Raw genomic sequence first — 16,068 nt, forward strand, 5'->3', positions numbered from 1 at the left:
AACATAGAAAATAGGTGCAGGAGTAGGCCATTCGGCCCTTCGAGCCTGCACTGCCATTCAATATGATCATGGCTGATCATCCAACTCAGTATCCTGTACCTGCTTTCTCTCCATACCCCCTGATCCCTTTAGCCACTAGGGCCACATCTAACTCCCTCTTAAATATAGCCAATGAACTGGCCTCAACTACATTCTGTGGCAGAGAATTCCAGAGTACCATGTAATCCCGTGCTACCTGCTCCATGGTCGGATAGTCGGCGACTAAACTGTCTCCCCCACCTGGTTTTCCAGGTGAGGAGGGGGCTGTGGACACCCAGCAGGACCAAAAACAAGACCTGTCAAAGGGCGGATGAGCTTCTAGCGAGCCAACGGCCATCTACACTTCAGTAGAAGTTGCGATCACTGTTGTACATCGTATTGTAAGGAACGATGATAAAGTGCACACACCAAAATCCTATACTTCCAGCAGTGGAAGTCTGCAGGAACTGGGGGACAGAGATGTGTGATGCGTCCGTCACCGTTCCCGTTGGAAACCAGCACCACTGCGTCGCTAATGTTTTCAATCATGATGAATGAATGAAAAACAGCTCAGGATAGAGGTATCTTACACTTTAAGCTTCTAACCTAACTAAACTTGTGAACATAGCTAATCCAAATGTGGCCCCCGACGTTTCTTTTACCAAATCTGACCCATGATGCCAAACCTGTCCACCACGAAAGCAGAAAGAAGGAACTGCAGATGCTGGTTTATACCAAAGATACACAAAAAGTGCTGGAGTAACTCGGGTCAAGCAACATCTCTGGAAAAAAAGGATGGATGACATTTCGGTCGGGACCCTTTCTCAGATTCAGTCTGAAATCCGCAGAAGGGTCCCGAGCCGAAACATCACCCCCACATTTTTCTCCAGAGATGCTGCCTGACCCGCTGCGTTACTCCAGCACTTTGTGTCTATCATCAAGAAAGCACACAGCCATCTACCCACCACTGATAGTACCGGCCCTTGTGTCTGTGTATCAAGCTTCCAAAGTTTGGACACCAATCCAATCCTGCAAGTACTTTATAAAACACCAGTTCATCGACAATGCTTTCAAAGTTAAGTCACTCAGTCTAACTGGTTCAATCCTGGATCAATAGGCTTGGGTTGGAAAGGCCAATTCAAGTACAACGAGATGCTTGCCAAAGTACTTGAGAGGCCTTTGGCTCATCAATTGAAAATAGGTCAATTATCAGTTTGTTAAGGAATTCAAAGCATTCATCGTCAGGCATCGAGAGATGGATCTTTTTACACCCATATTGAATCTTTCAATCATTTTCTGAAATGTCAAAGTTTTGGTTGTGCTTCTAATTGTAGATTCTGAAGACATGGAACATTTACAATAACCTACATTTATATAGCAACTTTGTCAGGACTAAAATAAAAGCAGAAAGGTATACATTTTGAAATATGTTTGCGGAAATATGAAGAAATCTTGACCAGAAGGATGTCAATCCCCTAAACTTTTTCAGGAAGCAATAATTTATTTGTTCATATAATGATGCCCAAAGAACGAGCTGCACCTGAGTGATGTGCTTAATGGCTTACGGTAATAAACATGACATAAATATTATTTACAAAGCCGTCCAAAGTATTTGCAATCCAGAAATTAGGCAATCTGGACGATGAGAGTGTCTGGTGCTCCCAACCACATCAACACGCTCCTCTCTTCCCTTCTTCCCACTTTTTCTACCTACTAAACACACCCGTTCCCTCAGCTGCTCCATGCTCTACTGGGTCCTCATTCTAATTACTCCTGGGTAAATTATTCCCCAGAGAATCATAGGGATATAGAAGCAAGAAGTCCCACATCGCCAGGTTCAGGAACGAGCTACTTTCCTACGACCATTGAGTCCTTGAACTGACCTATGGAACCCTAACCACAGCTCAGCATCAGAACACTGTGGACCACCTCTTATATTACCATGGTCTTGTCTTCCTAATTTTGGTTTCCTCTGTTTTATTTTCACACAACCTTTTCCTTTGATAGGATAGTGATAGGAGCAAAATTAGGCCATTCGGCCCATCAAGTCTACTCTGCCATTCAATCATGGCTGAGATCTTTCCCTCATCATTCTATTCTCCTCCCTTCTTCCGATAACCCCTGACACCCGTGATAATCAAGAATCTATATATCTCTGCCTTAAAAATGTCCATTGACTTGGCCTCCACAGCCTTCTGTGGCAATACATTCCCCAAGTACAGCAGTGCCAGAGACCCGGGTTAGATCCTGACCATGGGCGCTCAGTGTACAGAGTTTGTATGTTCTGCCCGTGACTGCGTGGGTTTTCTCTGGGTGCGCCGGTTTCCTCCCACACTCCAAAGACATGCCGGTTTGTAGGTTCATTGACTTCAGTAAAATTGTCCCTTGTGTGTAGGATAGGCTAGTATACAGGGTGATTGTGGTCGGTGCGGACTTGGTGGGCCAAAGATCCTGTTTCTGCGCTGTATCTCTAAAGTCTAAAATCCAAGGCCAACTAATCACCTTTGCCTACACCTGATACATATCCCTCCAAAAGGGACAAACGTTTATGAAAGGTTAACTAACTTGACTGTTTTTCCAGTTCTGTCTAACCAGAAATTAACAACTATGTACTTTTGCATTTCTGAGGCTTTGCAAAACTAAACTGCTACTTATGATAATCGGCCCGGAGGCAACACAGACTACCAGATATCTGTTGTTCCCCTGCACCTAGATACTTATTCCTCCAAATGAATCACACTACCTTGCATTCTTTTTATTTTGGGAATTTATTACGTCATGGCAAGTAGATACTGCTTTATTTGGGGGCGCGCACAGTGGTGCAGCGCTAGAGTTGCTGCCTTACAACACCAGAGACCCAGGTTCGATCCTGACTACGGGTGCTGTCTGTAGGGAGTATGTACGTTCTCCCTGTGACCGCAAGGGTTTTCTCCGGTTTCTTCTCACACTCCAAAGACGTGCAGGGTTGTAGGTTAATTTGGCTTCTATAAATTGTAAATTCTCCCTAGTGTGCAAGATAGTGTAAGTGTACACTGGTGTCATACGTTATGGGGCGAAGGCAAGAGAATGGGGTTAGGAGGGAGAGATAGATCAGCCATTATTGAATGGCGGAGTAGACTTGATGGGCTGAATGGCCTAAGTCTACTCCTATTCCATATGACCCTATGTGCGGGGATTGCTGGTCGGCACGGACTCGGTAGGCCGAAGGGCCTGTTTCCGTGCTGAATCTCTAAATTAAACTAAATTAAGAAAGATACCATTTGTGAAGCTGACTTTCTGTGTCCATCTCCAAATAAAGCTGAACTAAGGTGTTTGACAGTCTACCGTATCAGTTGGTCTGGAGTCACCTGTTGGTCAGGCCAGGTAAGGGATGTAGATTTTTTTCCATAGTAGACCGGTTTATACAACAATATAATAATATGTGATTATTGATATTGATAATAGTATTTTATAACAGATTTATTTAATTCGTTTTAAATCCTCAGCTGTACAATGAGGATTTTATAGTGATACAGGTCCACAGGTCTAGGGTGGCACAGTGGAGCAACGATAGAGTTACTGCTTTACAGCACCTGACTATCGATCCTGACTATGGGTTGCTATCTGTATGGAGTTTGTACATTCTGCTTGTGGCAGCGTGGGTTTTTAAAAATATTTTTAAAGAAAGTTATGGGCTTTTATGTTAAGTTAATGGAAAAGCAATAGAGAACAAGATGCTAATTTCCGAGTATGAAAATGACCATAACTTTTTTAATACTGAAGATATGAAAGTGAATGAGGTATCAAATTAAAGTTATTTTTATGCTTTATCTGATGGGATTCAGGCTTGATTTTTAAAATCTCAAAATGTTGTAACATTCTTGGAACTAGTGTGTGGGTGATCAACGGTCAATGTGGATTCAGTGGCCAACGTGCCTGTTTCCATGCTGCATCTCCAAAACTGAAACTGATGGCACAGCAGTTAGTACTGCTGCCTCAGAGCCAGGGGCCCAGGCTGATCATCACCTCCTTCCTGTGTGCAGTTTGTTTTCTCCGTGACAAGTTGGGGTTCATTCCTGCAGATTCTACCCCACCTCCTTCCCCACCCTTCCTCAAGAGTCAAGAGTGTTCTATTGTCATATGTCCCAGATAGAACAATGAAAGAAAACACAGATAAATGGGCACACGCACACACACACACACACACACAGGCAGACACGCACAGAGGCTGAGACGCAGACAGACACACACACACACACACACACAGACCAAACACACAGAAGCAGACATGCACAGAGGCAGACACACACACAGACAGACAGACAGACACGCGCACACACAGATAGACAGACACAGACAGACACAGACAGACAGACAGACAGACGCGCGCACAGACAGACACTCGCACAGACAGAAGTGCGCGCGCACAGACAGACGCGCGCACAGACAGACGCACACCCACACACCCACACACCCACACACACACACACACACACACAATTCTACCACTTGCTGGCAGCCTAGGGGCAATGTACAGTGGCCAATAACTTACACTCTGCACCTTTTGGGATGTGGGAGGAAGCTGGAGCCTCTGGGGCAAAACCAGGAGCTTCTGGGGTAACATGCAAACTCCACACAGCACCAGAAACAAGGACTGAACCAAAGCACTGAGGCAGGTCTGTCGCCCAGTTCCTCGATTGTACTTCAGGTTGTCATGCCCAAATAGCCAACAGCTGTGAGTCACACATTGTTCCCTGTGGAACAACACCACCCATCATTAACAATCTGATTTTTGTTTGTTTCACAAATAAAATCTCTTCAGAACAAAAACTGTGCAAAAACTCTTCATACATTCTCAGTATCTATACATTCAATTGTATCATACTATTAACTAATGTTTTGGGTTGCGAGAGAAGGAGAGAAATAAAAGGGGACTATAAACTAGTTAGTAGCAAGTTAACTAACTGACCACAAGCCCATGAATCCACTCCTTTAAACTATGACCAATTAACCTGTAGTTACCCGAGTAACTATGACCCGAGTAATGGTAACATTTTAGTCAGGTAAAAGCACTAGTGCATCACACATAATGTGGAAACAAGGAGCTGCAGATGTTGGTTTACACAAAAAGACACAATGTGCTGGAGTAACTCAGCCGGTCAGACAGCATCTCTATGGAACGTGGAGAGGTGACATTTTGGGTCAGGACCCTTCTTCTGAGGAAACACACCTGGCTGTGGTAGCGAGTCCGTGTTAAAACATGGTTGTGCAGGCAGAGAGCAGCAGGAATCACAAGTGGGGGAGCAGCAAGAGAGGGCCTCACAGACCTCCCCTTCAGAGAGAGGAGAATTTCTTTACAGCAGGCACACACATTGAGGAGATTTTGCAGTGGAGCAGTCAAAACTTAGAAACAAGGAACTGCAGATGCTGGTTTACACAAAAGGACAGGTTGAGTAGGCTGGGACTCTATTCCTTGGAGTAGGCTGGGACTATTCCCAGGAGGATGAGGGGGAATTTTATGGAGGTACATAAAATCATGAGGGGAATAGATCAGTTAGTTGCACAGAATCTCTTGCCCAGAGTAGGAGAATCGAGGGCCAGAAAAAAATAGGTTTAAGGTGAAGGAGAAACGATTTGAATCCGAGGGGTAACTTTATCCCACAAAGGGTGGTGGGTGTACGGAACGAGGTGCCAGAGGAGGTAGTTGAGGCAAGGACTACCGCAACATTCAGGAAACAGTTAGACAGGTACATGGATAGGACAGGTTTGGACGGATATGGGCCAAACACAGGCAGATGGGACTAGTGTAGACATGTTTGCCGTTGTGGGAGAGTTGGGCTGAAGGGCCTGTTTCCACACTGTATAACTTTATGACATCGTGCTGTAGTAACTCAGCGAGTCAGACAGTATCTCTGGATGCATGGATAGTTGATGTATCAGGTTGGGACCTTTCTTCAGGACTGAACATCATTATTATTCAGTGAAGTTTTCATTCTGCAAAGTGCGTTCTGAGTCCAGATCTCCTGACCCCATCTTAACAGTACTTCAGACAGGAGGGGAAGAAAGAAAGTGTACTATAGACTAGCTGGTAGCACATTACTGGAATATGTTGTGAAGGAACTGGTGATAGGGGCCCGGCAGAACAGATGTATGAAGAGATACTGAATGATTGGATTGGATTGATATTTAGAAGCGTTTAGAAGAATGAGAAATCCCATTGAACGTTATCTACCTCTGACAGACTGGATGCACGAAAGATGATCCTGCTGAAGGGCGGCACAGAGGTGTAGTGGGTAGAGCAGCTGCTGCACAGTGCCAGAAACCCAGGTTCTATCCTGACTCAATGCTGTCCGGGTGGAGTTTGCACGTTCTCCCTGTGACCAGTTTCCTTCCACATCCTAAAGATGTGGACCACAGAGTTCACCCACCGCGTCCGACCTACAAACCCGCAAGTCTTTGGGATGCGGGAGGAAATTTGGAGAAAACACATGAGGTCAGAGGGAGAATGAAAGACAGCACCCGAGGTCAGTATCGAGCCCAGGACTCTGGCACTGAGAGATAGTAGCTCCATCAGCTGCACCACCCATATAATGTGAAAAGATGAGGCTATACATTTTGTTAGAAATAATAAAAACCCAGTGCATTTTTTTTTTAATGATGCACAAGTGAAAAAGGTTAATAAATCCAAAGTGCTGGAGTATAGAAGTCAGGTGGTCATGTTGCAGTTGTATAAGGCATTGGTGAGAAAGCACTTAGAATATTGTGTTCAGTTCTGGGCATCATGTTATAGGAAAGATAGTCAAACTTGAAAGAGTTCAGAAAAGATTTACGAGGATGTTGCCAGGACTAGAGGGTGTGAGCTATAGGGAGAGGTTGAGTAGGCTGGGTCTCTATTCCATGGAGCGCAGGAGGATGAGGGGAGATCTTATAGAAGAGTACAACATCATGAGAGGAATAGATCGGGTAGATGCACAGGGTCTTTTGCCAAGAGTAGTGGTATCGTGGACCAGAGGACATAGATTCAAGTTGAAGGGGAAAAGATTTAATAGGAATCCGAGGGGTAACTTTTTCACACAAAGGGTGGTGGGTGTATGGAACAAGCTGTCAGAGGAGGTAGTTGAGGCTGGGACTATCCTATCATTTAAGAAAAAGTTAGACAGGTACATGGATAGGACAGGTTTGGAGGGATATGGACCAAGCGCAGGCAAGTGGGACTACTGTAGCTGAGACATTCTTGGCCAGTATGGGTGAGTTGAGTCGAAGGGCTTGTTTCCACACTGTATCACTCTATGACTCCACAACTCAATGGCCAAGCAGAATCTTTGGAGGGAATGAACAAGCAAAGTTTTGGATCGGGTCATCTTCTTCAGACTGTAAAAGATTGGTGTTCAGAGGGACCTGGATATCCTGATAGATGGATCATGAAGGGCAACATCTAGTTGCAGCAGCAATTAGGAACACACAAGGAGATTTGTAGTTTGAATGGTTATTGGACATAGTCAGAAGAGAACATGCAAACTCCATAAAGGCAGCAAGTTAAACAACCAGATTCCACCACTTGTCAGATCTTCCCATCCCCACCCCTTTCCACCTTCCACAGAAACCGCTCCCTCCGCAACTCCTTGGTCCACTCATCCCTTCCCACCCAAATCACCCCCTCCCTTGCTACTTTCTATGCAACTGCAGGAGATGTGGTTGCAACAACTGTAACACTTGTCCCTATACTTTCTCCCCCACTTCCTTCCAGGGATCCCTTCCAGGTGAGACAGAGGTGCATGATCGCCGCCTCTTACCTCATCTACTGCATCCACTGTTCCCGATGTGGCCTTATACATCGGCGAGACCAAGCGTAGACTCGACGAATGTTTCGCTGAAAATTTGCATCAGTCCTCCAAGGCCTACTGGATCTCCTGGTTGTTGACCATCTTAATTCCTCTTCCCATTCCCATGCAGACCTATCTGGGCTCCTCCATTGCCTGAGTGAGGTCACTTGCAACTGGTGGAACAGCCTACAATCCAATGGTATGAGCATTGACTTTGCCAATTTTAGGTAACTACAAACCCTGCCCCTCTTTCTCATACCTTCAACCCCCTCCCCCTGTGTCTCACCTGGACACACCCATTTCTTTCCTCCCCTTCCATCTACGTTCCTTCCTCTAGCTTCACAATAAGCAACTCTTCAATCCATTTGTCTCACACCTAAGGTACACAAAAATGCTGGAGAAACTCAGCGGGTGCAGCAGCATCTATGGAGCGAAGGAAATAGGCTACGTTTCGGGCCGAAACCCTTCTTCAGACATACCTATCTTTTCATCTCTGACCTTTGTCCAACTATCTGCCTACCTTACCTCACCCCTCCACCTTTATTCACCTGCAAGACTTTATCTTTCCCCTCCTCTCTTCCTGCTTTCTTTCCCCCACCCCCGATCCACAATTAGTCTGAAGGATCCCGACCTGAAACAGTATCTATCCATGTTCTCCAGGGATGCTGCCTGACCTGCTGAGTTACTCCTGGACTTTGTATCTTCTCTCAAGTTTAACAACCTCAATGTTCTGTTACACCACTAAGATGAGAAGCAGTGAATCACATCTTTAATTATTACCACTAGTTACAAGGTGCATTCTGAATATAGGGTGATTTCACGAAAGGTCACTGGAGCGTAAATCCCCACTCACGTGACCGAAAATTTTAACTGTGGGACAAGCGTCACTTCCGGTACATGTTAGTGGATGGGAAAGCACGCACTTTCACACCCGTTAAAAACATCGAAAACGGCCCGTTTTTGAGCTGCAATTTACGGAGCCGGTCGGGGTGACCGTGAGGAACAGCTACCTAAATTTACAGTCCAAAAAAAAGATAGAAACTAAGGTAAATACAAGAGCGAGCTGAAGGTGTAAACAAGGCGGAAGTGATAGCGGACTTTTTTCTTGGAGATTTAAAGATCCAAAATATCGGGAATTATCGCGTTTGCTCGATGCATTTCATCAAAAGTGGCATTATTGACTTTTTATCTTTATTCATTTGTTATATGAAAAGTATTAAAAGTTAGAAACCCGTCAGTAAAATTGCAAAATCGCCCATGGTTCTCAGTTGGGTTTTAACATGCAAAATGAAAACGCTTCTGAAGCTCCATTTACCATTTAAATAATCGTAAGCTTGCATCTCAGTAAAATTTATTTCAAAACGCATTGATAGTTTACGATTATTTAAATGGTAAATGGAGCTTCAGAAGCGTTTTCATTTTGCATGTTAAAACCCAACTGAGAACCATGGGCAATTTTACTGACGGGTTTCTAACTTTTAATACTTTTCATATAACAAATGAATAAAGATAAAAAGTCAATAATGCCACTTTTGATGAAATGCAGCGAGCAAACGCGATAATTCCCGATATTTTGGATCTTTAAATCTCCAAGAAAAAAGTCCGCTAGCACTTCCGCCTTGTTTACACCTTCAGCTCCCTCTTGTATTTACCTTAGTTTCTATCTTTTTTTTGGACTGTAAATTTAGGTATCTGTTCCTCACGGTCACCCCGACCGGCTCCGTAAATTGCAGCTCAAAACCTGGCCGTTTTCGATGTTTTTAACGGGTGCGAAAGTGCGTGTTTTCCCATCCACTAACATGTACCGGAAGTGACGCTTGTCCCCCAGTTAAAATTTTCGGTCACGTGAGTGGGGATTTACGCTCCAGTGACCTTTCGTGAAATCACCCTATATATTGCTGAACAAGTCAAATCAAAAAAAGGTAGGTCATTTCATCTATGGCATGATGATAACACAGTCAATATATTTAGTCAGTATCACATAGTTAATCTAACACTGTACAGTACTTCAGAAAAGGAAAGTGGAAGGAAAAATAGAAAGGATAATATATAATTCTAGATACATGTTACCGTTCTAAAGGTCATGCGGGAACAGAGAGACGTTGGTGTAGATGTGAAGACATCTTTGAAAGTGGCAAGATGTGTTAAGAGTGTGAAATATTAGGGATACATTAAGCACAATGGATCCTGGGTTTCACTAAAACAAATTACACATTACACAGGGAGACTGTGTTAATAACGTTAGGCCACAACTTTGAGCACAGGACTTAAACATCCAATTTATGTACAACCCACACACATACACAAGTGCCAGCCATTAGATCTACATTTCCCAGATCACCTCTGATCTCATAAGACAAATACGCTGTCCAAGGCTGCAAGAAATTGCAGAGTTGTGAACGCAGCCCAGTCCATCACGCAAAGCAACCTCGGCCCATTGACAGTTCATCATTTTCATTCAGATTGTGGCGAGTTGGTTGAGGAGGTAGGTTGGTTGAGGCAGGGGGTAGCATAACCTCTCCCCCCCTCCCCAACCTCTCCCGCCCTCCCCAGTCTGCAAAGAATGGACCCTTCTGCACCCACTCCTCCCCATTCCCCACTTCACACCTACTTAAAGCAAGACTCCAGTCTGAAAAGACTGGACCCTTTGCCACCCACCCCTCTCCAATCATCACTTCACACTCAATTACCCACACTCTCCGTCCTGCAGAACATCACTTCTTCATCATCAACAATAAAATTAGAGGAGGTGGATAGGCTTTTCAGAAGACAGAAAAGCCTGAAATCTCCAGGACTGGACAATGTTTCCCTCTCTACTATCTAGCTCTGTGATGAACACTGGCACCGGTCCACACAGACATTTTCAACCATTCCCTGCAAACATGTACTGTCCCCGCTGCTTCTAAGTCTCCACTATTGTCCCTGTACCCAAAAAGGCAAGGATTACTGGTCTCAATGACTACAGACCTGTCGCATTGACCTCTGTAGTCATGAAGGCCCTTGAAAGGCTTGTGCTGGCCAAGCTGAAAAATATCACAAACCCCCTGCTGGACCCTCTGCCGTTTGCATTTCAGGCCAACAGATCTGTGGATGACGCAGTCAACCTGGGCCTGCACTTCATCCTACAGCACCTAGACAGTCAGAGGACCTATGCGAGGATTTTGTTTGTTGATTTTAGCTCTGCATTCAACACCATTGTGCCAGAGCTACTACACTCCAAACTTTCCGAGTTGACTGTGCCTGAACCCCTCTGTCGGTGGATCACCAGCTTCCTGCCAGACAGGAAGCAGCATGTGAGGCTGGGAATGCACATCTCGGACCCGCAAACCCTCAGCATAGGAGCACTGCAAGGCTGCGTACTCTCCCCTCTCCTTTACTCTCTCTACACCAATGACTGCACCTCCACAGACTTCTCTGTCAAGCTTCTCAAGTTTGCGGACAACACATCCCTGATTGGACTGATCCAGGATGGGGAGGAATCTGCCTACAGACAGGTGTGTCACAGCTGGCGTCCTGGTGCCATCACAACAACCTGGAGCTCAATGCTCTTAAGACAGTGGAATTGATTGTAGACTTTAGGAGAGCTCCCCCTCCCCTCACCCCATTCTCCTTCAACAACACCACAGTCACATCTGTGGAGTCATTTAAGTTCCTGGGAGCCATCATCTCCAAGGGCCTTAAGTGGGGAGCTACCATCGACTCCACAGTCAAAAAGGCACAACTGAGGATGTACTTCCTGCGGCAGCTGAGGAAACACAATCTGCCACAGGCAATGATGGTCCAATTCTATACGGCCATCATAGAGTCTGGCCTCACCTTCTCCATCATGGTCTGGTTTAGCTCAGCCACCAAGCACGACACCTGGAGGCTGCAGCGAATCGTCTGATCAGCTGAGAAGGTTATTGGCTGTGACCTTCCCTCCATTGACGAACTGTACACTGCAAGGGCCAGGAAGCGAGCGGGTAAGATCATCTCTGACCCCTCACCCTGGCCACAAACTCTTTGAATCACTTCCCTCTGGAAGGCGACTCCGGACTGTCAAAGCTGCCACAGCCAAACATAAAAACAGCTTTTATCCCCACGAGTAATAGGTCTACACCATAACCAAAAATCTGTAGCCTCCTTTTGCTCTGGTATTTTATTTAATTCACGTGTTTAATCTATAATGTTTTATTATTAATGTATAATGTTTTATGTATCATTCTTAACTGTCACTATATGTCATGTTGTCACTTGTGTGCAGAGCACCAAGGCAAATTCCTTGTATGTGAATACTTGGCCAATAAACTTATTCATTCATTCATATCAGCATTAATAAGGCACTTGGACAGGTAGGTGGATAGGAAGGTTTCAGATGGATATTGACCAAACGTGGGCAAATGGGACTGACTTAGATGGGGCATCTTCGTTGGCATGGACAAGTTGGGCTGAGGGACCTGTTTCCATGCTCTATAGCTCTATGACTCTATGAAAGCAGCCAACATAATCAAGGACTACTCACACACTGCCAGGCAAAAGATGCAAATCCTTAAAAACACATACCAGCAGGTTCAAGAATAGCTGAGACAAAAAATGCTGGAGTAACTCAGCGGAACAGGCAGCATCTCTGAAGAGAAGGAATGCTTCAGTGAATGAGTCAGTTACTCCAGCATTTTGTGTCTATCTTCAATTCACACCGGCATGTGCAGTTCTTTCCTACACATTCAAGAATAGCTTCTTCCCCACAGCTTTCAGATTCTTGATAAGACTATTCATATTTTAGGGATGAATTTCCCCAATCATCCAATCTATCTTGCTGTGGCCCTTGGACTCCTTTAAGTCAGCAATGTTGCTGTACCTGAAACACTTTATACTGCACTCTGTTTATTTTCTCTTTCGCACTAACCATTGTACTTGTGTATGAAATGATTTACCTGGGTAATAAAAACAAAGTTCTTCATACGGGACAATGAGAACACCTCATTCCCTCCCCCCCCCCCCCCCCCCCCCCCCACACCAATACCAATGTTTGCTGGTCATCACGCCTCTCATCCAAACAACAACATAACTTACAATAGTTTACAGTGAAAGAAGCAGATTTATATCCACTGCTTCATATAACCTTTGATCTACAACTTTAGGCTGTGCACGCCATATGCAAGAAGAAGAAATAACCTCCATTACTCCACCTATTTCTCCATTAGTCCGCTCCAATATGTTTGACCAGTTTCCACATATACTAATACTAAGACGACTAAAGTCTGAAGAGGTGTTCCAACCATCCATATTCGCCTGTGCATATTCTCAAGAGGTGCTGCCTGACCCGCTGAGTTACTCCAGCACCTTGATATTTACATTAAGTTCGACATAACTTCCTACTAACAGCAGTAACGTCAGGATACTGGAGAGCAGTAGTGGGGTAAAGTAGTCTTGGATTCTATTTACTCAACTGCTCGGTTTAGTTTAATTTAATTTGGTATTGTTATGCGTACTGAAGTACAGTGTTTGTTTTTGTGTGCTATCCAGTCAGTGAAAAGACTATACATGATTACAATGAAGCCGTCCACAGTATACAGATACAGGATGAAGGGAATAATGTTTAGTGCAAGATAAAATAATTGGAGGGCCTCCAATGAGGTAAATGGTAGGCCAGGACCATTCTCTAGTTGGTGTTAGGATGGTTCAGTTGCCCATTAACAGCTGAGAAGAAACTGTCCCTGACTCTGGAGGTGTGTGTTTTCACCTATCTGTCCCTCTTGCCTGATGGGAGAAGGAAGAAGAGGGAGTGAACTGGGTGAGACTGGCCCTTAATTATGCTGGTGGCCTTGCCGAGGCAGTATGAAGTAAAGATGCAGTCAATGGAAGCGAGGTTGGTTGGCGTGATGATCTGGGCTACATCAACATTCTCTGCAATTTCTTGTGGTCTTGGATGGAGCTGATCCCAAACTATGCTGTGATGCATCCCGATAAAATGCTTTGGACGGATGTGTTAGTTTAGGATGCGTTGGTTCTTAGTGTCATTTTATTGGAGGCCCCAGGCCAAAATGGATTATGTTTTGAAACAGTCTGGGAGGTTTCCTGACTGCATTCACCTGTCGCTGCTTGTTTTTGGATTCTGGAATGAGGATGGAATTAGCCATACTTTTCTTGATTTAGAGGATTTTCCAGTTATACATGGAGAAGCAACTTCATGGAAATTCATTTTTCATCAGAGGTCTGGTGGAAATCTGGCTGATTGGAATGTTCACAACTGAGGTAGATCTTAAAACAAAGTGCTGGAGTAACTCAGCGGGTCAGGCAGCATCTCTGGAAGACAGGGATAGTTGACGTTTTGAGTCGGGACCCTTCCTCAGGGAAAATTCAGTTGTTCAGCCAAACTCCCACAGTCTGTAACGTTCTGTGGTTCCCTTACAACATGAATACTATTTCGAGACCTATTGCAAAGTGCTGGAGAAATTCAGCGGATCAGGCAGCGTCAGGGGAGGGAATGGAGCGATGTTTTGGGTCGGGACCCTTCTTCAGACTGTGACTTGAATGTAATTAAAAGGGAACTGCATATGTTGGTTTATACCAAAGTGCTGGAGTCACTCAGCGGGTCAGGCAGCATCTCTGGAGAACATGGATGGGCGACGTTTCAGCTCGGGACCCTTCTTCAAACACTTCAGTCTGACGAAAGGTCCCGATCCAAAACGTCGCCCATCCATGTCCTCCAGAGATGCTGCCTGACCCGCCGAGTTACTCCAATGTCCATCTTTGCCACTTGGATGTTCCGTGACTGCCAATGCATTCGCATTGCAGTGGAAAGAAAACTATGTTAGGTGATGGAGTATTGGAAAGGAAAGCTAAAAAAAAAAAGGGGGGGGGGGGGGCAACAACTTTATCATGAGAGTCTGATGATCATATCATTTGCAGCATTAAACATTTTCCGGGCACCTTTACTGATCTACACAGCTATCATTTATATTAAGAGTGCAGGAAGGAACTGCAGATGCTGGGTTATACCGAATATAGACACAACATGCTGGAGTACCTCAGCGGGTCAGGCAGCATCTCTGGAGACAATAGATAGGGGATGTTACAGGTCGCGGGACCCTTTTTCAGACTGAAATGTCTGACATTATTTTATTTCATTTCTATGTATTTCAATATGCACGTATATATTTCAGTACGCACGTATATATATTACAACAGCGCTACGATACTGAATGCTCCCACAACTTCTGTCCGAATGTGAAATAACTGTACGCTTACCATCATGGCTAAAGCGGTCTGTTGTATTGCCAGAACCATCTTCATTGTAGATCACCACCGCAGTCGCCCCCTTCACTGCTGCATTCTCAATCTTCTGCGCGAATGTGCAGTTGCCCCTCTCGATCAGCGCTATCCAAGGAGGATCGGCGCCACGGAAGTCAACGTTAGGGTCACAGGCGAGTGTATCCTCGGAGCTCGGCGCTCGAACAAACCCGGCGGCCCTCTCTTTGGGCGAAGTCCTGCCATACACGCCCCCCACGGCCTCGGTGGACGTGTGGTTGGACTCCGGGGAGAGGCGGGTGATGTTGATGATGGCGACCGACCGGAGGTCCACTTTGCTCATGGTCTCAGAGAGGACCACCAGGAAGAAAAGCCACCACGTCCTCCCGACAGCACCTCCCGGGCCACTCGACATCCTCGCTGGGCGCCGGACATCGAATTCAACCTCTGCTTTGAAACAATTCCTGTCGGCGAGCGGCGAGTAAACAGTTGCGAGAGAGAGTGGGACCGGTCAGCCCGTTGTGGAGGTTCCCACCTGCACCCTGCGTACTGTTTACGAGCGGTAGCTCAGGGGGGTGTCCACGGACTGACTTCTTGTCTGTGAACTTCGAGCCTTGTGCAAAGACTGGCTCGGTTAGGTATTGGTTTAGGTGAACGCGCTCATTTCCTCTTCCTATATTTGACGGGTACAGCGTGGAAATAGCTCGCCGTGTCCCCCACCGCCCACACTAGATCTACGATGCACACACACGAAAAGCTGGAGTAACTCAGCGGGTCAGGCAACATCTCCGGGGAGAAGGAATAGGTGACTTTTCGGGTCATCCATGCATTTTCTCCAGCGATTGCTACCTGACCCGCTGAGTTACTCCAGCTTTTTGTGTCCATTTTCGGTTTAAATCAGCATCTGCAGTTCCTTCCTACACACGAAATCTATGTTAGACTACTCTCTCATCCCCTTCGCTACGCACTGGGGGGCAATTGACCTACGAACCCCACACGTCTTTGGGACGTCGGAGGA

General features: G+C 45.5%; 1 protein-coding gene across 2 annotated transcripts in view; it reads right to left on the reverse strand.

Annotated features, from left to right (window-relative positions):
- Window positions 1-15,736, reverse strand: part of rnf128 (ring finger protein 128) — a 135,878-nt gene extending 120,142 nt beyond the window's left edge. The window contains exon 1 of one of the 2 annotated variants that reach the window (XM_033030265.1): window positions 15,051-15,736. In XM_033030265.1, coding sequence (XP_032886156.1) covers window positions 15,051-15,465 — 415 coding nt within the window. In that variant the 5' untranslated portion in view covers window positions 15,466-15,736. The remainder of the gene's footprint in view (window positions 1-15,050) is intronic. The other variant, XM_033030264.1, reaches the window with a different exon arrangement.
- Between the last annotated feature and the right edge of the window lie 332 nt (window positions 15,737-16,068).

This window comes from Amblyraja radiata, chromosome 12 (assembly GCF_010909765.2).
Source record: "Amblyraja radiata isolate CabotCenter1 chromosome 12, sAmbRad1.1.pri, whole genome shotgun sequence".
NCBI classification, from domain to species: domain Eukaryota; kingdom Metazoa; phylum Chordata; class Chondrichthyes; order Rajiformes; family Rajidae; genus Amblyraja; species Amblyraja radiata.